Source organism: Melanotaenia boesemani, chromosome 11, assembly GCF_017639745.1.
Source record: "Melanotaenia boesemani isolate fMelBoe1 chromosome 11, fMelBoe1.pri, whole genome shotgun sequence".
Lineage (NCBI taxonomy): Eukaryota > Metazoa > Chordata > Actinopteri > Atheriniformes > Melanotaeniidae > Melanotaenia > Melanotaenia boesemani.
The window spans coordinates 216,258-242,428 of NC_055692.1; the positions used below are offsets into that span (position 1 = coordinate 216,258).

General features: G+C 42.8%; 1 protein-coding gene across 1 annotated transcript in view; it reads right to left on the reverse strand.

Moving 5' to 3' along the window:
* Positions 1-435: 435 nt before the first annotated feature.
* Positions 436-26,171, reverse strand: part of arid3c (AT rich interactive domain 3C (BRIGHT-like)) — a 72,711-nt gene continuing 46,975 nt past the window's right edge. The window contains exons 7-9 of the mRNA XM_041998682.1: positions 10,155-10,427; positions 3,451-3,540; positions 436-1,304 (exon numbers count right to left, since the gene is read on the reverse strand). Coding sequence (XP_041854616.1) covers positions 1,150-1,304; positions 3,451-3,540; positions 10,155-10,427 — 518 coding nt within the window. The 3' untranslated portion in view covers positions 436-1,149. The remainder of the gene's footprint in view (positions 1,305-3,450; positions 3,541-10,154; positions 10,428-26,171) is intronic.

Here is a 26,171-nt window from a genome sequence, read left to right on the forward strand (position 1 = left end):
TGTAAACGTACTTGTTGACGAAGGCAGTTCTCAGCCATTTAAATGAAGAAGTGAGGAGGCTCTACATGATGATGATGACCAGCAACAATCAGCAGGCTGTTCTTTGGTCCAGGTTAACTAGTCATGGCTGTCTGAGATGGACTGATAACCTGTCCAGCTGCTACTACAGTTATTTAAAGTGTAGGTGCAATACCAGGTCAGATGGATGAATCAGATGTGGTCTGTCCTCTGGTCTTTGTGGAGGGACTTTTTGCCCATCAGTAAACCAATATGTGATCATTTATTCCAGCATTAAAAGCGGCACCACCTCGGTTAATACATGCTGGTCTTCCTCTTATGTTCATATTTTCATGCCGACTGGGTTCCCTCAGCTCTGATTGTTGTTTGTAGTATCAGCTGTTGGTTGTTTATTTGCAAAGACAACATGATGAACAGACGTTTATAAAACTCCTGACTGTGGACATGCTTGTTGGCACATTTTATATTAAGTGAGGTAGATATGTGTCACTAAGAACTCCCTTCTTTGGTTTAACATAAAGAAAATCTGATGTTTTGGAGTAAAACTGATTGAAGTGGCTGCAGAACAGAAACAGATCAAATGTCTGTCGTCTTTGGCAGACAGCTGGAGCAATGGTGGTACTGATGAAGCTTCTTGTGAGCTGTAACATAAACTGCTTCATACTGCTGGTTGATGGTCTGAACTAACCAGTTAAAACCAGTTTTGCAGACTGGTAAAGCTGGTTAGTAATCTGGTTTCCAGGTGGTTTCTCCTCCCAACATATGTGTGACAGGAAGCTGATGGACTGACATGAAACTCCAGCTCTGCTGTCTTGTATACATCAGTCTTTGTGATGTGAGTGATCAGAGGCCGGTGAGGACCGCACTGAATGAAAGTCAACATGTTTTCATGCTGTAGCCTTTGGGTCGGGTTGGTGTGAGGCTCGCCGAGGAGTTGAAGCAGCAAACATTCTATCTTCTTTGGTATCCACTGGAAGTGGTGAGTTTAAAAAACTTGTTTCTTGCCACAGATGAACTGTTCAAATGACATCTCTGTTAACTGGAAGAAGAGGTGTTCTTCATCTGATCCAGTCAAACTTTGGTCACGCATTCAGATGGGTGACCATCCTGAACAGTTATTGGACGGGGAGGTCAGGGGGAGGAGTTTCTGTGTCCAGGGACTGAGGATGAGGAGCAGGCGGGCTGGAAATACGGAGGACTGGACTTTGCCTGAGTCGTACATCTGTTGTGTTTCCCGTGGTGTCCTGTCATCCCTGTGATCGCCATCTGCCGAGCAAACAGGATTCCTGAAAGGAAACAGGAAATCAGGGTCATGTCTTCAACGCCACATACCTAAAATAAGTATCTTCCACATTTTTTTTTTTACACCGAGTCCTTTCTGTCTCATCATGCAGCTCAAGATGGAGGATTCACTTAGAGAGAGGATTTGATCCAATCCATTGTTTTCCATAGCTAGGTCATTGTGTTTATGAACACAGTTATTATAAAATGAAATAAGGCATATCATAGAATTCATTTGTTTTATTTGGGTTATACACAGCCCATCCAAAAGAAACTCAGCACCTTGACTGAATTAAGTTAACAGGTAATAGCGCCCCATTGGATAATTCCTGCATAGATGATGACATGATTTAACCCCAACTGATCAATGAGTAGCTTCTCATGTCTCAAGCAACCATGAGAAAAAGATACATCCATGGTCATAGAGAAGACGCTAGTTTGTTCCAGAAGGGTCAGATCATCGGCATCAAGCAGAGAAAACATCTCAGAAGCAGAAACTACTAGAACCGGGTTCAGAAATGTCCAACCATCATTAAAACTGGAAGGATGGTGGGAACCATCGTCTTTCAGGAAGAAACGTGGTCAGAAAAACATCCTGAATGATGGTGATTCAACATTTGGTGGAACCAGATGGAAGAAAAACAGCAGTAGAACTCAGGACCATGTTTAATAGTGAAAGTTAGAACTTTTCCACATGAACAATGTAAAGGAACTCAAGGATCTGAACAGCTGTGGAGCCAGAAGAAAACCACTAACCAGTGAGACTAACCAGAGGAAAAGGCTTCAGGTTGCTAGGGAGCATAAAGACTGGACTCTGGAGCCATGGAAGAAGGTCATGTGGTCTGATGAGTCCAGATCTACCCTGGTCCAGAGTGATGGAGCATCAAGGTAAGAAGAGAGGAGGATGAAGGGATGCAGCATCATGTCTAGTGCTGCTGTACAGGTCTGTGGGGGCAGTCAATGGTCTGGGGTTGCTGCAGTTGGTCAGGTCTAGGTTCAGGTCTAGCATCAGGGCTAAAATTAGGTCTAGGTTCAGGTTTAGGTTCAGGTCTAGGTTCAGGTCTAGGTTCAGGTCTAGGTTCAGGTTTAGGATCAGGTCTAGGTTCAGGTCTAGGTTCAGGTCTAGGTTCAGGTTTAGGTTCAGGTCTAGGTTCAGGTCCAGGTTCAGGTCTAGGTTCAGCAACATTATGTGTCCACAGAATGAGGTCAGCTGATACCTGAATATCCTGAATGAGCAGGTTATTCCATCTTCCCTGATGGCTCAGTGCAGGATTCATGGGGCTCAGACTGAAAGAGTGGTTCAGGGAACAGGAGACATGTTCACACATGGATCGGCCACCACAGAGTCCAGACCTGAACCCCTTGGAGAACCTTCGGGATGTGCTGGGGAAGGCCTTGCTCAGTGGTCAGACTCTCCATCATCAATACCAGATCTTGGAGAGCAACTAATGCAACTCTAGATGGAAATAAATGTTGGGGTGTTGCAGAAGCTTCTCAAGACGATGCCTCAGAGAAGCTGTTGGAGTCAGAGATGAAGGAGGTCCACGCAAATATGAGGGAGTAACTTTTTTTGGACAGGCAGTATATTTGGACTACAGTGAACTAGACTGTCTGTAAAAGTGCTTTGAAATGGTTTTGTCATCAAGTGCTGTATAAATAAAGCTGAATCAGCGTTCAGGGCAGCCATTGTTTTCCATTAAATGCTCGATTTGAAGCCATCTTTGATGTCCTTTTAGTAATCCTTATAAATACTGTAAATGCAACAGTATGAATCATATTTAATATTATAATATCATTTTGCTGATTATTGTCATTAGTTGGTTCATCTATTATGACCAGCAGGATTAGAACCATCTTCAGTCTGGGACCACTGAACAAAAAGACATCTCAGATATGATGTGATGCCACCAAATTCATGCTCTGCTGGTAGCTGGTTTAACACACACAGAAGACAACGAGCCCCATCGACCTCAGATCCACAGACCCAATTTTAAGATATTTAACTTTTAAACTCTATCGGGCTGCCACTTCATCATGATGGATTTTATAGCAAAGACATCAAATTGCATAGAGGACTAAGCACCAGGGTGCTGCTATAACTTATTGAATTTCCTGCCTGCAATTACAGCAGCAAACGCTGCCTCTATTTACCTGTGTAGACAACTCCATTTATTTCTATTGACATGTTGATGCTGCTAATGCCGCTGGTAGACAGGTTCAATGCAGTCTCTTGTCTATCATCTGTCAAGAGAGGAGGCACAGAGGGAGAGAGGAAAACTCAATATGAACATTTAGAAAAGGAACAGAAGAAGCAGAAGCAGTATTGGTGATGATTTGGAGAGTGACAGGATAAGGAGAGCTTTATTAAACAGTTTATAAAAGGCCATGAGGGTGCTGGGATGCTACCGCTATCTGAACCATAGACAAGTCCCCTCACAGCTAGACAGCCTTGTTCAATTCGTCAATCACCAGAAATCAGATTCTTTATCAGGCAGCAGTGCTGTTCTCCCAGAAAAAAACACATTAGGAAAACAAACTTTAACATCTTAGTGAGATGTTACATCATATTAAACCAGAGTTAATCTGTGAGGACCAGAGCCAGATGAGCAGCACCTGACAAACATTCACCTCATTTTTCCATCACACACCAGAAGCTGTTATTGTGACTGATAGGGAGGAAGCAGCGATGCAGACAAAGATGATATCACACATGAGCAGGTCGGCCTCTTCTTCTTCCTTTAGTCTCCATCATGAAGACCTCATGAATGTATGACATCTCATCAGCTAGAATCTTGTTGTAGCCACGGACCAGAGTCTGGGATTACACATGTATGATGATTACGTGCAGATTAAACAATCTAAGAGAGTCTCTTCTGCTGATGCAAATACAAAGCAAAGTTCACAAACTTGACATGATCATTTCCAATAATTATTAACGTGTTAAATTCCACCAGATCTACGCCACTCCTGTATGCTATCACTTTTATCATGGCTGTCAAACTGTGTGTGTGAAAAGAAGAAAAATAATGCTCCTCTATGGCTGGAATAAAGCCAAGAAGACGTTTCTGATGCAGGAGGCTTGGTCACTGCTGATCTGTGTGTTATGTCTACAAAGTTCTGTTAGTAATAAATTCTGCTTTCTTCATCTGGTCGACCTTTATGCTGCTACATCTATTCATACATTCATTTTACATCATTTTACCTCCCAGTCTGACAGCTGCTTCAGACTGGTTTATACTGGGATTAAAAGCTGCTACAGACTGGTTTATACTGGGATTAAAAGCTGCTACAGACTGGTTTATATTGGGATTAAACGCTGTTACACACTGGTTTATACTGGGATTAAAAGCTGTTACAGGCTGGTTTATACTGGGATTAAAAGCTGTTACAGGCTGGTTTATACTGGGATTAAAAGCTGTTACAGGCTGGTTTATACTGGGATTAAACGCTGTTACAGACTGGTTTATACTGGGATTAAAAACTGCTACAGACTGGTTTATACTGGGATTAAAAGCTGCTACAGACTGGTTTATACTGGGATCAAAAGCTGCTACAGACTGGTTTATACTGGGATTAAAAGCTGCTACAGACTGGTTTATACTGGGATTAAAAGCGGTTACAGACTGGTTTATATTGGGATTAAAAACTGCTACAGACTGGTTTATACTGGGATTAAAAGCTGTTACAGACTGATTTATACTGGGATTAAAAGCTGTTACAGACTGGTTCATACTGGGATTAAAGCTGTTACAGACTGGTTTATACTGGGATTAAAGCTGTTACAGACTGGTTTATACTGGGATTAAAAACTGCTACAGACTGGTCTATACTGGGATTAAAAACTGCTACAGACTGGTTTATACTGGGATTGAAAGCTGTTACAGACTGGTTTATACTGGGTTAAAAGCGGTTACAGACTGGTTTATATTGGGATTAAAGCTGTTACAGACTGGTTTATACTGGGATTAAAAGCTGCTACAGACTGGTTTATACTGGGATTAAAAACTGCTACAGACTGGTTTATACTGGGATTAAAAACTGCTACAGACTGGTTTATACTGGGATTAAAAGCTGCTACAAACTGGTTTATACTGGGATTAAAAACTGCTACAGACTGGTTTATACTGGGATTAAATGCTGCTACACACTGGTTTATACTGGGAGTAAAAGCTGCTACAGACTGGTTTATACTGGGATTAAAAGCTGTTAGACTGGTTTATACTGGATTAAAAGCTGCTACAGACTGGTTTATACTAGGATTAAAAGCTGTTACGGACTGGTTTATACTGGAATTAAAAACTGCTACAGACTGGTTTATACTGGGATTAAAAACTGCTACACACTGGTTTATACTGGGATTAAAAGCTGCTACACACTGGTTTATACTGGAATTAAAAACTGCTACACACTGGTTTATACTGGGATTAAAAACTGCTACACACTGGTTTATACTGGGATTAAAAGCTGCTACACACTGGTTTATACTGGGATTAAAAACTGTTACAGACTGGTTTATACTGGGATTAAAAGCTGCTACAGACTGGTTTATACTGGGATTAAAAGCTGTTACAGACTGGTTCATACTGGGATTAAAAGCGGTTACAGACTGGTTCATACTGGGATTAAAAGCTGCTACAGACTGGTTTATACTGGGATTAAAAGCTGTTACAGACTGGTTTATACTGGGATTAAAAGCTGCTACACACTGGTTTATACTGGGATTAAAAGCTGCTACACACTGGTTCATACTGGGATTAAAAACTGCTACAGACTGGTTTATACTGGAATTAAAAGCTGCTACTGACTGGTTCATACTGGGATTAAACGCTGTTACAGACTGGTTTATACTGGGATTAAAAGCTGCTACAGACTGGTTCATACTGGGATTAAAAGCTGCTACAGACTGGTTTATACTGGGATTAAAAACTGCTACAGACTGGTTTATACTGGGATTAAAAACTGCTACAGACTGGTTTATACTGGGATTAAAAGCTGCTACACACTGGTTTATACTGGGATTAAAAACTGCTACAGACTGGTTTATACTGGGATTAAAAGCTGCTACAGACTGGTTTTTACTGGGATTAAAAGCTGCTACACACTGGTTCATACTGGGATTAAAAACTGCTACAGACTGGTTTATACTGGGATTAAAAGCTGTTACAGACTGGTTTATACTGGGATTAAAAGCTCCTACAGACTGGTTTATACTGGGATTAAACGCTGTTACAGACTAGTTTATACTGGGATTAAAAGCTGCTACAGACTGGTTTATACTGGGATTAAACCTGCTACAGACTGGTTTATACTGGGATTAAAAACTGCTACAGACTGGTTTGTACTGGGATTAAAAGCTGTTACAGACTGGTTTATACTGGGATTAAAAGCTGCTACACACTGGTTTATACTGGGATTAAAAACTGCTACAGACTGGTTTATACTGGGATTAAAAGCTGCTACAGACTGGTTTTTACTGGGATTAAAAGCTGCTACACACTGGTTCATACTGGGATTAAAAACTGCTACAGACTGGTTTATACTGGGATTAAAAGCTGTTACAGACTGGTTTATACTTGGATTAAAAGCTGCTACAGACTGGTTCATACTGGGATTAAAAACTGCTACAGACTGGTTTATACTGGGATTAAAAGCTGCTACAGACTGGTTTATACTGGGATCAAAAGCTGCTACAGACTGGTTTATACTGGGATTAAAAGCTGCTACAGACTGGTTCATATTGGGATTAAAAACTGCTACAGACTGGTTTATATTGGGATTAAAAGCTGCTACAGACTGGTTTATATTGGGATCAAAAGCTGCTACAGACTGGTTTATACTGGGATTAAAAGCTTTTACAGACTGGTTTATACTGGGATTAAAAGCTGTTACAGACTGGTTTATACTGGGATTAAAAGCTGTTACAGACTGGTTTATACTGGGATTAAAAGCTGCTACAGACTGGTTTATACTGGGATTAAAAGCCTATATAGACTGGTTTATACTGGGATTAAAAGCTGTTACAGACTGGTTTATACTGGGATTAAAAGCTGCTACACGCTGGTTTATACTGGGATTAAAAACTGCTACAGACTGGTTTGTACTGGGATTAAAAGCTGTTACAGACTGGTTTATACTGGGATTAAAAGCTGCTACACACTGGTTTATACTGGGATTAAAAACTGCTACAGACTGGTTTATACTGGGAGTAAAAGCTGCTACAGACTGGTTTATACTGGGATTAAAAGCTGCTACACACTGGTTTATACTGGGATTAAAAACTGCTACAGACTGGTTTATACTGGGATTAAAAGCTGCTACAGACTGGTTTTTACTGGGATTAAAAGCTGCTACACACTGGTTCATACTGGGACTAAAAACTGCTACAGACTGGTTTATACTGGGATTAAAAGCTGTTACAGACTGGTTTATACTGGGATTAAAAGCTGCTACAGACTGGTTCATACTGGGATTAAAAACTGCTACAGACTGGTTTATACTGGGATTAAAAGCTGCTACAGACTGGTTTATACTGGGATCAAAAGCTGCTACAGACTGGTTTATACTGGGATTAAAAGCTTTTACAGACTGGTTTATACTGGGATTAAAAGCTGTTACAGACTGGTTTATACTGGGATTAAAAGCTGCTACAGACTGGTTTATACTGGGATTAAAAGCCTATATAGACTGGTTTATACTGGGATTAAAAGCTGTTACAGACTGGTTTATACTGGGATTAAAAGCTGTTACAGACTGGTTTATACTGGAATTAAAAGCTGCTACAGACTGGTTTATACTGGGATTAACCTGATAAACCCGACGGACCCACCAGTGGGTCCAACAGGTGTAAACACAAGTTCATGTGTGTAAAAAAGTTACTTTAGTGATGTAAGGATATTTTATTTATAATGTGTCTTAAAGAAGAATACCTAATGCCACTAAATCAACTCTTCAAGTGAATTAAGTCAACAAAGAATTTGTTTAATAACAACTTTAAAATACGTATGCTACAAACAACAGCGCCACCATAACCAGTAACACCCGAAACAAAATGCAACACAACGAGCGATCTGTTCACTCCACCCAAACATATTGGGTATCAAATGAAACTAGAAAAGCTGAACTTTCATATGATACCAAGCATAAAAAGATATTCGCCAAGCACCTCACGTCAGTCTCAAAACAAACACAAAGCTAACCATCTCATATCACAGCAGCCTTATCAGACAGCATGTTTATCACCAAATACACCAAATCCCAAAGCTATTCTCACAAACAGCCACATTTTTTATTTCCTTACCTTTTGGTGGTCATTTTCAGTCTATCCACACTGTTCTTCGACCAAAACTCACAGCGTAGTAATTTATAATGGTGAAACTGCGTCATGCGCTAACATGTCATATGCTCTCACTCACAGCCATTTTGTTGTCTTGTTGTGGGTATTGGCAGTGTAAATAAAGTTTGGTCAAATTCTACTTCTTACAAGCTTTCCAACCATATCCTACACTTGAACGACACTTTATCTGTCAGGTATAAATACTTGAGCGTAAACAAAAGAGCATCATTGCCATTTTGCTGCAGTTACGCACGTGGGCGCACAAGAAAGAGCGAATATCTAACAGCACTCATTTCTTTACTTCATTATAACTTTTTATCTATTTAGAACGAAGGATAAAAGCCATGAACATGTCCAAGAAATTACAAAGAACCAAATACACCGTGTTGGAAGTTCTGGAGGAAATACAGACACAGCACAATTTGGCACAGTTTGCATATCCAAGTGGCCAAATAGAAAGTCCATCTGGTTCTATCCACACTAAAACCTGCATAAAAACTATGAGCTTTGTTCTATTCTCATGAAACTTTGTACAGTTGTAGTCAAGGACTTGCTGAATCCATGCAGTGGTATCTTTATGCACAGAATGATTTCTGTCATGATGTTTTCATCTGTGTACAACAAAACAAAAAAATTTGCTGAGGATATATATTTTTTTTTACCTATGGTTTATGACAATTTGCACAGGCATATTAACATTCACAATGTTTCTGACACTGGATTTATATTCCATAGGGTCTTACCTATCCATTGAGACAACTCTTATGTATATTGACCTAAAAACTACAGAGTTATTGTTGATTTAATTTGGGCAGGTCTGTTCAGGCAAACCACACCTCCAAAAACCCTCGGGCTTAAAGGGTTAAAAGCTGCTACAAGCTGGTGTATACTGGGATTAAAACCTTCACTTTCAGGGATTCACGTATATTAGCTTTGGACCTCTCATGACTTCATTCATGTTGTTACTATCTTAGAATTAAGGAGACTTTCTTGACTGTTTTCTGTAAATGAGTTTCCTGCAAAACTGTCTTCTGTTTGCTTGATTCACTGAGTGGGTGGGTAGAATGGGGTGATCCCTGCATCAGTAAATGCTCTTTCTTGTGTGCTGCAGAAACACTCACTTCACACAGGACATCGAACAGTCTGAGTAGCTGAGTGATACTTTGAAAAAGTATTTCCACATTTAGCTTAACTAAATGAGTTAGAAAGATTTGTCCAGCTTTTTGGCTCAACCAAGTACTGAAGAAGCTGTGTGCACTTATGACCAAGTTGATATTGTGTGATGAAATCGTGATCTTGTATTTAAATAAAATGACTAAAGAAAAAAAAAAAAAAAAAAATTATATGCACTACATGACAGCACATGGGTCCAACTGGACTCAAAAGCGGTCACTATCACTTAATTATGACGTCCATCTTGTTTGAATTCATGCTTGTGTTGTTCTTACCCTCAAATGTAAGTCGCTTTTGATAAAAGCGTCTGCTAAATGACTGTAGAATAGAATAGAATAGAATACCTCACCTCTGTTATTAAGTTTGATGTTAAGGGGCAGTTGGGTGGCCATTGCCAACAGCTTCTGCTGCAGGGCATGCTCCATGATCTTCTGCTGCTCCTCTGTGACCATGATCATCTTCTTATGTGGTGGTTCGCCTCTTTCCAGTTTCTCTCTGAGCTCCTCCAGAGCTGCAGTCTGAGCTGCAGCGACCTGGGTCGTCATGGCTGCTGCATGGTGGCTGCTGGGGACCATGGGGAGGACCACCCTGCTGGGCAAGAAGCTGGCCATCATAGGCTCCTCTGGACAGACAAACTCCAGTTAAAAGATGACCATTTAGGCTCATATTGAAAACGCTGTCCCAGTCTGACAGTGAACTGCAAATAAAAAAATATTCTGCAGAAAAGACATCTTACTTTTTTTATTGCACAACAGCAAATAAATAAATTGACATGCCTTATGATTTTATGTCACACTTCTGATTACAGTCAGTAATCTGCGTTTCCTCCTTTTGTTGATCACCAGTCTTCCTGTCTACTGTCAGGATTAAATTACCAAATACAAATTATGTTTTCTGCCGCTTTTGAAGCACATAAATGTCTCTTACTGACCCTAACCCCTCTGTTACCAACAATAACAGCTCTGTTATCGACCATGATACCTCAGTTACTGACTATTGAACACTGAACATTTTAAATCGTTGTTAAAACCACACCTATTCTCACTGGCTTTTCCACTAGATTGAGCCTTTTAATTGAGTTTTTTATATTCTTATGTGTTTTATATTATTTTAATGTAATTTATATATTTATATATTTTTATATATTTATAAATTTATGCTTTTATTTTGTTTAATGAGATATATATTGGTTTGTTTTATTTTTTCTTAATGTAAAATGTAAATTTACTTAATTTATATAGCATTTTACAACAACTCACTGGTGAACCAAAGTGCTTTACAAAACATTTAAATTTAAAACACACCAGAAAACAAGTACATAGGTAAAAGTAAGATGAATAATAAAAGCACAGAAAATAGAAATATACAAGAGAAAAAATTAAATAGAAATTAAAAATAGAAGTGTCAAGATACTACTGGGTGTTAAAAGCCATTGTAAATACGTTTTAAGCTTAGATTAAACAAAAAAGATGGCCTAGGCATTTTTCTACTTTGTATAGTACTTTGGTCAACCAATGTTGTTTTTAAATGTGCTTTATAAATAAATTTGACTTGACTATTACCCCTCTGTTACAGAGAAGCTTCCGTCTGTTATCAAAAACTATTCCTCTGTTTAATCCTGATTTAAAACTGCTGAGAGTTTCAGCTGACCTGTAGTTTTCTGGGAGTTTGTTCCACATGTGAGTAGCATAAAAACTACATATCAAAGTTTTGTTATGAATCTGGGAACAGAACCCTGAGTTTAGATCAGACTGTGAGCGAGTGGCAGCATGTAGATGTTGAACAGCAGTGGCTCCAGGATGGAGCCTTGGGGAACTCCACATGTTATTTTGGTTCGCTCAGATTTATAGTGACCTATAGACACAAAGTAGTCCCTGTCTTTTAAAGAGGATTCAAACCAGTTAACTGCAGTACCAGAAAGTCCGACCCAGTTTTCCAGCCGGTCTAGTGAGATGTTCTGGTGGACCAAGTCAAATGCAGCACTGGGATCCAGCAGTACCAGGACTGAAATGTTCCTGCTATCTGTGCTCAGACGGATGCCATTAAAGACCTGAACTAGAGCATCTCAGTGCTGTGGTGTTGCTGAAAACCTGACTGGTCGACATCAGAACATTTATTTAGTGTGAGGAATAGGGAAGGGCGATATAACACCATTGACGGTTATACCGGTACACTTTCACTCTCCCGGTGCAACGCTGAAATCTCGCGATATAATTTGGACGGAGCGCACCTGCGCTTTGCGTTTGTTTTGGTCTATCAGTAAAGCATGGCGAAGCATAGCGTCTGCAGAGGGAGAGACCGGCTCCGTAGAGGAGGAATTAGTTTGCAAAAAGGGAGCGACATCAGTTATCTGGAACTGGTTCGGGTTTCAACGTTCGGACCTCGACCAGAACACAATTATTTGCAAGCAATGTAAACGAACTGTTACTGCCAAGGGGGGAAACACGACGAACCTATTTCACTACCTGAAGCAAAAGCACTCGGCGGAGTACGACAGAGCCATTAAGATGCAAGATGAGGTGTCACCGCAAAGTGTGCGGCCAAAAAACAAAGCCAAACCCCTCGTTCAGCCTACTATCGCTGGAGCCTTGGACAGACGTACGCCTTATGAGAAGAGCAGTCAGCGTTGGGTAAACTTAACCCAGGCAGTTACATACTGTTTAGCCAAAGACATGATGCCTGTGCAGGCAGTGCAGAGAGAAGGTTTTACCAAAATGCTTCACGAGTTTGATCCCCGTTACAAACTACCCGGAAAAAAGCATTTTTTCCAAACCGCTTTCCCTGCATTATATGCACAATGCTGAGATGAAGTAAAAAAAAACTTGTCTACGGTGGAATATTTTTTGTCAACCACGGATATGTGGTCGAGCAGAACAATGGAACCTTACATAAGTTTTACACTGCACTATGTCAACGAAAACTGGCAACTTGAGAACGCGTGCCTAGAGACAGGTTTTTTCCCCAAAGACCATACCGGGGAGAACATCGCTAATGGTTTGAAAGAGTTTCTGAACTCGTGGGATCTATCAGAGGAGAGACAAGTTTGTGTCACAACGGTCAGTGGCGCTAATGTTGTCAAAGCCATCGCGCTAAACAAGTGGACCAGGCTGTCATGCTTCGGCCATCGACTACACGTATCAATAGGTAAGAAATAATATAAATATATTTATTTACCCTAACCCTTATACTTCGTCTCATTTTTGTGGTGATCATAAAGGTGGTGCTATAGTTGTTTGTGCAAATACTCACAAAATTGATATAAGCTAAAATAAATGTTTTAACAATTTACACTATTCAATTTAAAATAATTAAATTAGTTTAGGAATCTCTTAGTTGACCACATCAGTAGTGAGACAATGTCTGCCTCCTCAAAGAACTATTTGGCTGAATCTCATTCCTTCTGGTCCCCTGTGCTTAGTTCCATCACTTAGTGTAGGTGGAGGACTGTGACCTCGTTGCTATGTGGGTTTGAGAAATGGCCTGGAGTGACTGGTGGTTGCGGGTTCTTTGTGGTTGCCCGTGGTGCGGGACCGGGCTGCTCTGCGGTGGGGGTGGCTCTGGGTCTGGCCCCGTCGGAGGCTGTGGGGGCCAGCGGTTGGAGTCGCCTCGTGGCGGGGGATGAGGCCACTGGTGGTGCCTGGGTTGGTGGGCGTCGGTCCTGGGCAGGGTGGCCGGGCTATTCTGGGGCGGGCTGGGCGGGGGTTCTGGGCTCTGGTGCCCGGGGGTGGTCCTCCTCCCTCCGGTGTGGTGGGCTCCGTATGTGCCTGGGGTCTGGGCCTGCCCGGATGTGCTGCTGTGGTGTGGGTTGGTGCATGCCCTGGTGTCTGGTTGACACCCTGGGACCCAGGGTATGGCCCGGGGGCAGGGGGGGTGTAGGGGTTTGAAGGAGGGCTGAGTGGGATTCGGGGAATTATAGGGGGAGGTGCTGGGGTGTGAGACAGGGATGCTTGTATGTTGTGTGTGTGTGTCTATACTTTGGATGTTTGTGTGAATGGGGGAGTATGTTTATGTGCGTGCGTATGCATGTGTTAGGATGAGTGGGGGTGTGTCTGGGGAGTGAGAGTGGGAGGGTTGGATGCTGTGTGAGTGTTTATATTTTTTGGGTGGGGCTGAGAGGGCATATGTGAGTTAGGATGAGTGGGAGTGTGCAAGGAAATAGGTGTGTGCATGTGTTTCTGTGTGTGGTTGGGGCAGAGTTAAGTGTACTTGTGGGCGGGCCTGGGGGTGGTGGGCCGTGGGTCTGCCGCTGTCCCCATCCTCTCATTCCCCGTTAGGGGTGTGGGAGGGTGGGTAATTTCTGGGGTGGGTGGTGGCTCACTGGCTGCAGTCCCTGAATGGCCCGGTCATGGGGGGCGGCCTCTCCTGGCCTGTCTTGCCCTGGGGGGCCTCCTGGGGAGCAGGGGTGCCTAATGCCACTAGAGGCTCATCATCCAGAGGGAAGTTGCCCCGGGGCCGGGTCCCGGGGTGGCTGCGCTGGTGGGCTGCTGGCTCTGTGGGGGTTGGGTCAAGGGGGGGTGCTTGGGGCTCGCTGTCCGCTGGTCCGCCTGGGGTGTCCCCCACGGGGCATGGTGGGTGGGTTGTGTGTGGCGTGACTGTGTGGTGGTGAGTGATTGTGGGTGCGGCACGGGGGAGGGTGTGAGTGTGGGGTTATATGGGGTGCAGATTGGAGTAGGTGGGGAGTGGGGGGAGGGGGCCGATAGCACCCTGGTTCCCGGGGTGTGCGGCTGGAACATCGGGGTGTGTGCTGGCCTACGCCGGGTGGCTGTCTGGGGGGGCCTGGTCCTCCTAGGCATGTTGCGGGCCCTCTGCCTTTGGGGGATGGGGCGGCTGCCTCTGGGCTCCTGGGGCCCTGGGCCCTTCGCTTGGGCTGCCCTGGGTGGCCGGTCCCTGGCGGGGCCGGCGGCTGCTGATCTTGGCCCACTGGGGCCTGTGCCCCGGGACTGTGGGGGGCTCTTGCTGGGGCTCTCCTCTGCCGCCCTTCGGGTGGGGCTGGAGTCGTCTTTGTGGTGGGGTGGCTTGGGTTGGTGCACCGGGTCTGCTGCTGAGGGCCCGGCCAGGCCCTGGTCTGCCTCTGGCCTCAGTGGAGGCGAGGTCGCATTTGCATGATCTCACTCACCACTCTTCATCACTGATCACTCCTTGTTTCTCATGCTCTGCATGCTGACACAGTCACTGAGTTGTCTAGTGGGTTTTTAATATAAGTGATAATTATTAAATTTTTTTTTTTTTTGTATTTTTCCTGTGAGTTAGTATCTGGTTGCTGTTATGTCTTTTTGATTTGGTTATTATTTAAAAACTCTTAATGACTGGCAGCCCTGTTTTTTTTTCTGTGTGTGTGTTTCTGCTTTTGTAAAAGTTGTAGGAAATTTTCTGGTGTGTTCATGTACAGGTGTAACAGTTTGTTGTCTGGTGATGGTGTGGATTGAAGGTCGTTTCCTTCTGTCTGTGATCTTTTTGTCTCCTTTCTTCTTTCCCTTTTGCTCTTTTTGCTATTTTGCATCTTTTTCTGTCCCCTCTGGTCAGGTCCAGCAAGATTACATAGATTCCGTGATTCAAAGTAAATAAATAAATAAATTAATCACATTATCAAGAGGAGCCTTACCCATAGGCCTCCCCTTGGCAGAGCAAATTTGTTCAGTACGATACAGCAACCTGATTATCATTTTGCTGCTATGATGCTGGACAGGACAAGTTAAAAAAATAAAAATAAATAAAAAATAAATAAAATAAAATAATTAAATTAGTGCACTGCTATAATCACACATTTATTTTGTTTAACATGCCTGTAATTATTATCTATAGGCTAACATCCCTTTTATATTTTTCTTATAGAAAGAAGTGTGAAAGACTCAAGAATTGACAGAGCCATCGGCGTTGGAAAGAAGATTGTTGCTGCTTTTTCTCATAGCTGGAAAAGGCAGTGGGCTCTCCAGTCTGCACAAAGAGAACTGGGGCTCCCAGAACACAAACTCATAACTGAATGTTGCACTCGTTGGGGCTCTCGACAGAGAATGATACAGCGCCTTTTGGAACAAGAAAAGGCAATAACACACGTTTTGGCAGCTGATAAAACAACAAGACATCTTGTGTTAACATGGCAAGACCAAGAGGTGCTTGATTCTGTCAGCAATGCCCTAAGTCCTCTTCTTGAATTTACTGACACCTTTTCTGCTGAAGAATATGTGACCATTTCTTGTGTTAAGCCAGTTCTTCAGCTTTTCAACAATGATCTGCTAAAAGTAAAAGACAGTGACACTGAGCTCACTAGAGATATTAAAACAGCAGTACTAAGCTACATGAATAAAAGTTACACTGAAAGTGTCACAGAGAGCCTTATAAACATAGCTACTCTACTTGATCCACGCTTTCGCACTCATTATCTTACTGAAGGAGAGAGTAAAGCCGCCCAGGTTCAGGTGATAGGTGAGCTAGAGGCTCTTGTGTCCAAGCAGGATAATGCTGCAGCAGCTGCAGATGTTTCAGAACCCTCAACATCTTCAGAGAGCACGCTGACCCAAGGAGCGTCTAAAAGGCCAAAGAGAAGTCTAGGGAGCTTTTTTAAAGGTAGCAGCAAGTAATACACCACCACCAGTTGAAGTAGAACAGGTAAACGCTGAGCTTCAAAGTTACCTGAATAGTCCTCCTGTGGATGGAGAGTGTGATCCTCTTATGTGGTGGAAAACACACAGCATCAACTTTCCAAACATTAGCAGATTGGCCAGGAAATACTTATGTATTCCTGCTACGAGCTCTGCATCCGAAAGAGTGTTTAGCACAGGTGGCAGTGTGGTCACTTGTCAAAGATCACTTCTAAAGCCTGCTACAGTGAACATGTTGGTGTTTTTGACAAGAAATTTGAAAGTTTGAGCAAATGCTACTACCTCAAGAACTGTTGATACAGTAGCCATTTTTGCACAATATGTTGCAATATGTTGTCTTAATGTTATCATTTTCAGGTAACAATGTTTACAATTTAGTTTATTTTGAAGGCATACATTCAAGTACAAGGAAATGCCTATGAATCAGTGTTTGTTATACAACTTACTATGCCAGCACTGCTTTTGTTACCAAAATGCACGTTCAAAGCACTTTAAAGGGGTTGTGTATCCTAATAAAAAGCTGCTGTTTTCAAGAATCTCTTTTTCCACAAATTATATCATCATTTATACCATGATATAATTTTTTTGTCATATCGCCCTACCCTAGTCAGGAAGTTGTGTAGCTGCTGGAAGACAGCTTTTTCTAGAATCTGACTAAGAAAGGGGAGGTTTGATATCGGCCTGTAGCTGCTCATGAGGGACGAGTCCAGGTTTTTCTTTTTCAGTAGTGGCTTGATGATGGCTGTTTTTAGGGTCTGAGGGAAGACGCCTGACTGACTGCCCGGGGGACAGCTGGTAGAAACATTTCAGTGGGATTTTCACCTGTGTACTCGTTCTTGATAACCTCTGTTTGGGCTTTTTGTTGACAATAACAGCATTTCAAAGAAAACACAGGAATGATCAAACAGAACAACATCCACCACCACAACCTGGAAAATATTCAGACCTTTAGAGACAACCAGATCCAGACAGGGTCCTCTGGTCCACATGCTGAGTTAGACCAAAGTTATCAAGAATACCGTTCTTTGGTCCCTCCATCCTCCAGGTTCTCAGCATGAATGTAGGAATCACCAACAACAACTACACCGTCAGAGTCGACAGATTACTGACAGCAGTTCACAACGTCATCAGAAACACTGCTCAGTGTTTAGGTGGCCTGTATATGTGAAGGACCTCCACATGAGAGGGGAGGTCAACTGGAGAAACACAATGTTTTTCTAAGGTATCTGCTGCATTGGAGGGAGTCATTAAAGCAAACAGCCCCTCCTCCACCTTTCTGATGTGTTCTGGAGGGGTCGCTTCTATAAGAACAAGCATCATTTTCTCTGTCTGACCAGCTTTCTGGTAAAAACTAGACATTAACTTTGTGCTTTGTAATAAAGTCATTGATTAAAATGTTTTTCCAGCCAAAGATCTGACTAGCTAGCTTCAGCGTGCTAAAAACATTACCTGTCCAGGTGTTGTTCATTTATCAGTCTTTTTGTTGCCTATTAAAACAGGGATAAACGAAACTACTAGCATGTCGGGCTGGCTTTTCCTGGAGAGCCATGAGTGCCCACAGAGCTGCAGCCTCGACCAGCACAGATCCATCAGACGCTGGGCTGTTATCAGGCTGGAGACAGATGAGAAGTTTAGTTCCATTCTGGAGGGAGGGGAGGTGAGCGCTAGGGCTGGAACAACTGGGTCCCCCTCTGGGAGGGGCTGAGGTGTTTTTCTTCTCCAGGTTTCCTCTAGACCACATATGTCAAACTGGTCCAGCAAAGGGCCGTGTGGCTGCAGGTTTTTGTTCCAACCAAGCAGCAGCACACCAGATTTGACTGATTCAATCAACTGATCTCAGTCTTCAGACAGCTGATTGGTCAAACTGTGTGCTCTTGGCTGGCTGGAACAAAAACCTGCAGCCACACGGCCCTTTGCTGGACCAGTTTGACATGCCTGCTCTAGACTCTGTCTCATCTCGTTGTTCTGGTCTCTCTTGTCTGTTTTCCTTGTCCGAGGGAACTGAGTCTGTTCAGAAAATAAATAGGTTGGAGGCAAACAGCCTCACTCTTTACCTGTTCAGCCAGAATCCATCCATCTTACAATAAGTGCCTGCAGTCCCAGAAGAAGCTGAAATTGTCTATAAATGAACTGGATGTGTGGTACAGCTGACAGCCATGTATTCAGACAAACAGCCTGCTGGATCTCTCCACTCCTCCTCTGATGGGAGGGAGAGGCCACTGATGAATATCCGGGCATCCAGACAGCTGATCGTATTCAGCAGGTCAGTAAAATCCTGCTTCAGCTCCTCAGATTGTTACTTCACAGCATCATTCCTCCCCACATGCAGGATGAGCTTTTCCACTGTCGGTTGCGCTGCCACATCTGATCCCATCTCCTTGGGAAAGCTCACAACTTTAGTAGGTTTACCACACTTTTCTCACGTCTTTCACACCAAAGTCAACAACAACCAGAATCTGAGGCCTGGCCGTCTGCTTTTACTTTCTGAATTGTTCTTTGGTCTAACTCTGGTGTGTAGGGAGATTTCATCCTGGCCATCAGATGTAGATCCAGAGTCCTGCAGCAGTGTAGCAAACCTGGTCTGAAGCTGCATGTCTGCTTGTTGAGGAGGAGACTTGTTAGTTTTCCTTCTAACAATTGGCCATGACTGTGTCTTGCTAGGTAGAGGGATTGAGGGGGTGCTTGGTCTGGACGGCAGAGTAGGCTAGCTGGTTGCGTCGCTAATCTCAGCAAACTGGGCTCTGCCTGTTACTCATCCTCCCATTTCCCATTGAGATGATTTACTCTTTGGCTTTGCACCAAGAGCATCCCAGGGAGGACTATCAGTGAAAGAGTTATTACCTTCTACACCGTCCTCCTGTTTCTTTCCAGCTAAGTTTGTGCTAATTAGCTGTGTGTTACCAAGATCCTCTCCACTGTTTTTTGTTAAATGGTAAATGGTCTGTATTTATATAACACTTTTCAAGGCAACCAAAGCACTAGTCATGTGCCATGTGCAAAAGAGCCAGCTCTGAGAGCTGATGCTTGGTAGTGAATCAGAAGAGCCCGGTCTTTTTTTCTTTTTGCTACATATTTAGCTCTCATTGCTCAGCTCCAGCTCTGCCCACAGCACTGCTTTGTTTGGATTGGCCCGCATGGACAGCCAGTCAATCATGTGAGGATATAGGATCATACCATTATGTGAAAACAAAATGTTTTGGAGGGGGTATACAGCCATGAGGAGAGTAGGTGAGTGAGTGTGCCATGTCATCAAACCATACTCACAGACAGGGAAACCGGATCAGCCATCCAAGATGAGGCATCTTATTTTTCTGAATGCCAACCGGCACTGAGGACATTAATGCAGCTTTCTTGAGTTTGGTTCTCATACTGTTTTGTGGATTTGTTTGCTGTTTCTTTTCCATTTGTGCAATGTAAGATTTTTATTGAAACAGTGAACAAAAGTAAATGGTTTTGAATCAGAATAAATGTACAAAAGGAGGTAAATATAAGGCTTCTCGTAAAATTACTGAACACAAACAGGTTTTCAAAACACAATTCATGAATTTTTGAGAAGTTAAGGTAAATTATGGGGCTAAAAAAGATGCTAAATTAGGAGCCAAAAGAACTGGCTCTTCTTTGGGAGCCGAGCCAAAAGACCCGGCTCTCTGAAAAGAGCCGAACATCCCATCACTACAAAGCACTCTACATTGTATCTATAACTTGTCCATTCCTCATTCATACCTGATGATGGTAAGCTACATGTGTAGCCACAGCTGTCCTGGGGCAGACTGAGGGAATGTGGCAGCCAATCTGTGCCTACGGTCCCTCCAACCACCAACAAACATTCATCCACATTCATACACCAACAATGCCATGGAGGGAGAAATGTCTTGCCCATGGACATGACAGATTGACTGGGGGAGTGGGAATTGAACTGCCAAACTTCTAATTATTGGATGAACCACTCTAAGTGATGAGCCCTTCTGTTTTTAAATGGTGTTACTCCTATGTCACAGATCTAGAATTTTTTTTCTAAATATGGATATGTTCCTGACTCCAAGGATCAGTTCTAGGCTCAAATCTTTTTTAATCTGTCCATGTTGCCTCTTGGAGATGTCATCAGGATACACGGCATTGATTTCTACAGCTATGCTGATGATACACAGTTTTACATCGCTGTGTCTTCTGATGACCTGGAGCCAGTTAACATCCTTTTAAACTGGATTTTAAATATAAAGTCATGGATGGCAGAGAACTTCTTACAGCTCAACCAGGACAAAACTGAAGGTTTAGTTATCGGTCCTGACGACAAAAGAGAGATCGTTTTACCAAAATAATTTATTTTTAATCTGGGTGTCTTTTCAACTCTGAGCTGGATTTTATTCCACACATCAGAAATATAACAAAAACAGGATTTTATCATCTTAAAAACATCACCAGAGTTATCTATCCTCTCTCGGCCAGCAGTGAGGTGCTGATGCTTTTATTTCTAGTAGAATAGATTACTGTAATGTCCTGCTCTCTGGTCTATTTCTAACCAACAACTATTCCAGAACCCAGTGGCAGAGTCCTGATGAGGATCAGAGGGAATACATCACACCAGCTCTAAAAATGCTGCATCGGCTCCCCGTGTGTTTCAGGATGATTTTAAGCTTCTTTTACTGGTTTATAAATGTCTTCATGGACTTGGACCTTCGTACTTATCAGACATGCTTTTAAATTGTGAATCGTCATGGACCCCAAGATCCTCTGGTACCGGCCTCTTGGTTGTTCCTAAAGTCAGGACTAAAGCCTCCGGCGAGGCCTTGTTCCACTACGGAATTGTTATCTTACCTTGATTAGGCTACTTCTTGTCATTAATTTTCATTTTACTTTTTCATGTATTTATTTGTTCAAAAACCACCTGTTTTTGTAATTTTCTCAGTTCTGTTTTCATGATTTTGTTCTACTAAGCCAGATTGTTTTTTATTTTTTATTTTACCCTGTCCTGTCCAGCATCCTAACATACAGAACGGTGGTCTGTGTGCCATATTTTGCTTGACAGATTTGCTCTACCAAGGGAGACATGTTATATACATGGCTGCACTTCTCATTTTTATCATTTTTATTGTAATCTTATTTTCTTTAGTCTTTATATGTCAGTGACTGACAGGGAGATAGCGGAAGAGTGAAAAAAAGTGAGAAAAGGACAGGATTAAAATGTGGAAATAACAGTTGTCTAGGCTGCCTTAAACACACCACAAAAAAAAACAACAAAACAAAACAAAAAATTATGTAAACTACCACAGTACTAAATGATACATAAAGAAAATAGGATAATGATGATATGAAAAAGTACAGTAGTCATCAAACGTACCTGCAGAGAAACGTATCAACACACAAACATCAGCAACATCTAGTCAGAAGCAGATGGAGAGACGAGCACGTTTGTGCACATCCACGTGTGAACGTGTGTGTGTGGCCATGCAATGAGGAAGGGGAGGCCGAGGCCCCAAAGGCCCAGCAGGTCCACAGAGCACCAAGCCCAGGACGGCCAAAGGAGACAGAGCAGCAGCCCACTCAGACCAGAGCAGAGGGGCCCCCAGACCGGAGCCCCCTGGGGTGATGGGGCAGGGCCACTGGGCAGCACAGGGCAACGGTCAGGGTTAAATCAGGGGGAGAGAGGTCACAAAGGAAGGGGATGAAGGAAGGAACACCTCGGTGGCTCTTGTCCGCCGACTCACAGCCCCACAGAGCCCTATGTGTGGTGTGTATGATGTGGGGTGGCAAAGAAGGAGAGGGCTTGGGGAGGGGCACAGCCAGGAGAAAGATCTCTCTCCCAGGCAGCTAAGAGCCCAACGCACCAGTGCCCTGGACCCCCACCCAACCCTGGCAGTCCACGTCATCACACCAGGGGACCAGAGAGCCCCAGGTTGCACACACATATCCTGATTGGCCTAAGGCACAGCGCCCTCACCCACCCCGAAGGGGCCCCCAGCAGGAGGGGAGAGAGAGAGGAGAGAAGACTCCACCCCCCATGAGCCCTAATCCCCCCCACTGCCCACTGGGACCCCCGCCGCCCCCCTTCCCCCTACCCCTCCCTTCGTCCCTACGGACACATCGTAATCCCAACAGTACCTGCCCGGGTACCTGGATCAGCCTGACCCCATGACATGCCCAGGGCAACCAAGCCCCCCCAAGGCCCAGGCATGGTCTCCCAAGCCGAAGAGAGGCAGTCCCCTCCCCGCTCGGCCCCCACCATGGCAACCCGGCCATCCAGCTCCAGGCCAGCCCCCCGACAGCCCCGGACCCCCGGTCGCCCCCCGGCCCGCCCCCAGGGAGCACCAGCCCCCAGGCCACCAAGGCCCCAGATCCGGTCAGGCACACAGTCTCCCACCTAATGACCCTCCCGACCACCGACGCAGAGGAACGACTAGAGCCGATGGACCCCCAAGGCCCCCCAGCCAGCCCCACCCCTGACCTCCACGGAACAACTAGACCTCAGCACCCCTTCCCACTACGTGATGTGACTAATCATCAGGGTCCAGGGAGACAGAGTTAACTGATGCTGTTTAATGGATGCTGATGCAGTCGCTACACTGATGTGATCCAACAGGACATTTCTGTACTGGTTTGTTACGTCCCCGGCCTGCAGCCTGAGGATGTATGTGTGAACTCTGCTGCTTGATGATGAGGAAATTGATTGATAGTTGTCGCAGCTGAAGACAATCCCTAATAACTAGTGGGATTGGATGGATTCACCCATTTCCTGCCTGATGTCACTGCCCACGGCTGGGATTGGACGCGACCTGTTCCGTGCCTCTGCTACAGGGACCAATCAGGACGAAGCCTGGTCCTTAAGAAGGAGCAGCTGTCATCCTTGGGTGCGGCTGTGATTCATTGACGCACAGTGCGCCAACCTGGGATTGTGTGAAAACGCTGTTTGTGACTTTGGTACCCTGAGGGTTTTTTTGTTTAGTTGGATAAGCTTTGTATTCACTTTTGTTTAGTTGTTTTCACGATTGTGCTGGAATTGATAATTGAGAAGAGACACTCCATTGGAGTAGAGCTTTTGATTGTTTGTATTTGATTTTGGTTTTCTCGTTAGGAGAATTTGACTAGTTTAGTTACCTTTTTTGCGTGTTTTATACGAGACATTTTGGTTGTTGTTTTGTTAATTAACGTTAACTGTAAATCGTTAGCTTGTTACCTGAATTAAGGACACCTTTTGTTCTTTTTTCTTTATTATACCAGACTGGATATATTACCTGAACATAGGACAGCTTTTGTTAGTTAATATTTCTTTTGTTTGTTTGTTTGAACCCTGGTTTGGTTAATAAATTATTGTAAATATTTATATATCCTCCCATGGGTCTGGTTTATTTGTTTGTTATTAACTCCTGTTCGCCTAGCTTTGAAGAGGGGTTGTAACATGGTTAATATTTAGATTAACCCTAACCCAGGTCTGTTTGGTGAAGGGGGGATTTTGTGTGTATTAAGGTTTTGAGTTGTTGATATTCTAACAATCTGTTGCTGATAATTCCATATTGTGATGAGAGTGCATTAAAAGATAAAATATTGCTGTTATGGATTGTATGTTGAAAGTATTTAATTCATTTGTTAATCCATTGGTAAAAATTTAGCATATTTTTGTTTAGTAGAATATCAGGATTGTTCCAGATGGGTGTGAGTTTACATGGTATTATGAGGAGTTTTTTTTTTTTTTGAGAAATTCCCACCAGGCTGTCAGAGAAGTGCTGATGTTGACACTTTTGAAGCACTTTAGCTTTTTTATACTTGAGCCGGAAAAAAAGAATATAAGTAGTAGAAATTTCCAAATTGTCACAAAATGTTTGTTCTATGTCTATCCACAGGTCATCTAGTGAACTAGGTTTGAGCCATTTTAGGTCATATTGCAACCTAACAGCTAGGAAGTAATGTTGAAAGTTAGGCAGGTTTAATCCTCCCCTGTCTTTCAGTTTCTGTAAAGTTTTTAAACTGATCCAGGGTGGTTTATTTTTCCAGAGAAACTGGGAGATTTGTGATTCTAGTGATTTAAACCAGGTGGAGGGGGGTTTCATAGGAATCATAGAAAACAAATAGTTGATTTTGGGTAGAACCATCATTTTTATAGTGGCAACTCTCCCCATGAGTGAAATGGGTAGAGATTTCCAGCAAGCAAGATCATCTTCTATAGTCTTAAGAAGGTGGATGTGATTAAGTTTTGTTAGTTCTGAGAGCCTGGAGGGAATATTTACACCCAGGTATCTAATGTTACCTGATTTTAAGGTGATGCTGGGTAGACTATGAAAGCTACAGATGATGGGTAGAACTGTACTCTTAGACCAGTTAATGGAGTAATCAGAGAGGGATGAGAATTTAGTAATTAGTGAGATTGTTTCAGATAGAGAGGTTTGTAAGTTCTGGAGGAATAGTAAAACGTCATCAGCATAAAGACTTATTTTATGAAATATATTTTTGGACTGAATGACTTTAATAGCTTGACTTTGACTAATTGCAGTGGCTAGCGGTTCAATAAATACAGCAAAAAGTGAGGGGGATAGGGGACAACCTTGTCTTGTACCCCCTTGTAAATTAAAATTTGGAGAGGTTTGGTCATTTGTTCTAACACTCGCATTAGGAGAACTGTATAAGATTTTAATCCAGTTAATGAAAGATGGTCCAAAGCCGAATCTGTTTAAAGTAGCTAGTAAATATTTCAAGTTAACTCAATCAAAAGCTTTCTCTGCATCTAAAGAAACTATTATTGTTTCCAGGTTATTGATGGTGAAATAATCTATTATATTAATTAGTCTCCGCATGTTAACAGAGGAATATCTGCCCTTTATAAAGCCTGTTTGATCAGGGTGTATAATGAGAGGAGTTACTTTCTCTAACCTTCCAGCTAATGCTTTGCAGATTATTTTAAGGTCCGCATTTATCAGTGATATGGGTCTGTAGCTAGATGGTATTGTGGGGTCTTTACCTGGTTTTAATAGTACAGTAATGGTGGCAGAGTTTATGTTTGGGGTAAGTAACCATTTTTCTTTATTTGTGTCACCATTTTGAAAAATGTAGGGGCCAGTGTTGACCAGAATTCTTTATAGAACTCTGCTGGGAAGCCATCCGGACCTGGGGCTGTTTTACCGGCATATGTTTAAGGGCTCCATGTAGCTCCTCCACTGTGAGGGGGGAATCTAAGGCTGTGACTTGTTCCTGCTGTAAACCTGGAATATCGTTAATATTAATATTAATATTGTTAAGAAAATGATGGATATCGTTGTCTGATGGATCTAAGTGTGATGTATACAGAGTTTTATAAATCTCTAAAGATGTTGTTTATTGCATCTGGCTCATGCATAATATTACCTACTGAATTTTTAACAGCTGATATGGTAGATTTTGCTCTTTTTTTTATTTTCAACTGATTAGCTAAAAATCTTCCAGAGTTATTACCATGTTCAAATGTCTCCAAGCGTAATCTTTGTACCAGTTAAAACTTTCATGCTACGGTGATGGCTGTAGCCTGGGGCCCTGTGTGTGTGTGTGTGTGTGTGTGAGAAAGAGTAGGTGTGGAGTTTTAATTGCTGTTTTATTTTCTGTTCTTTTTGCAAACATTGTTTTTGTGTGAATTTTATTATGTAAAGCACTTTGTGCTAACTGTATTAAAGTGCTTTATAAATAAAGTTTTATTTGATTTGATTTGATTTGATTTGATGAGATGAGACAACAAGTTCCACAGGTAGGATGTGGTACCGGAACTGGAAGCATTCTGAAGACCTGTGCAGAAGGCTGGATTTTCAACA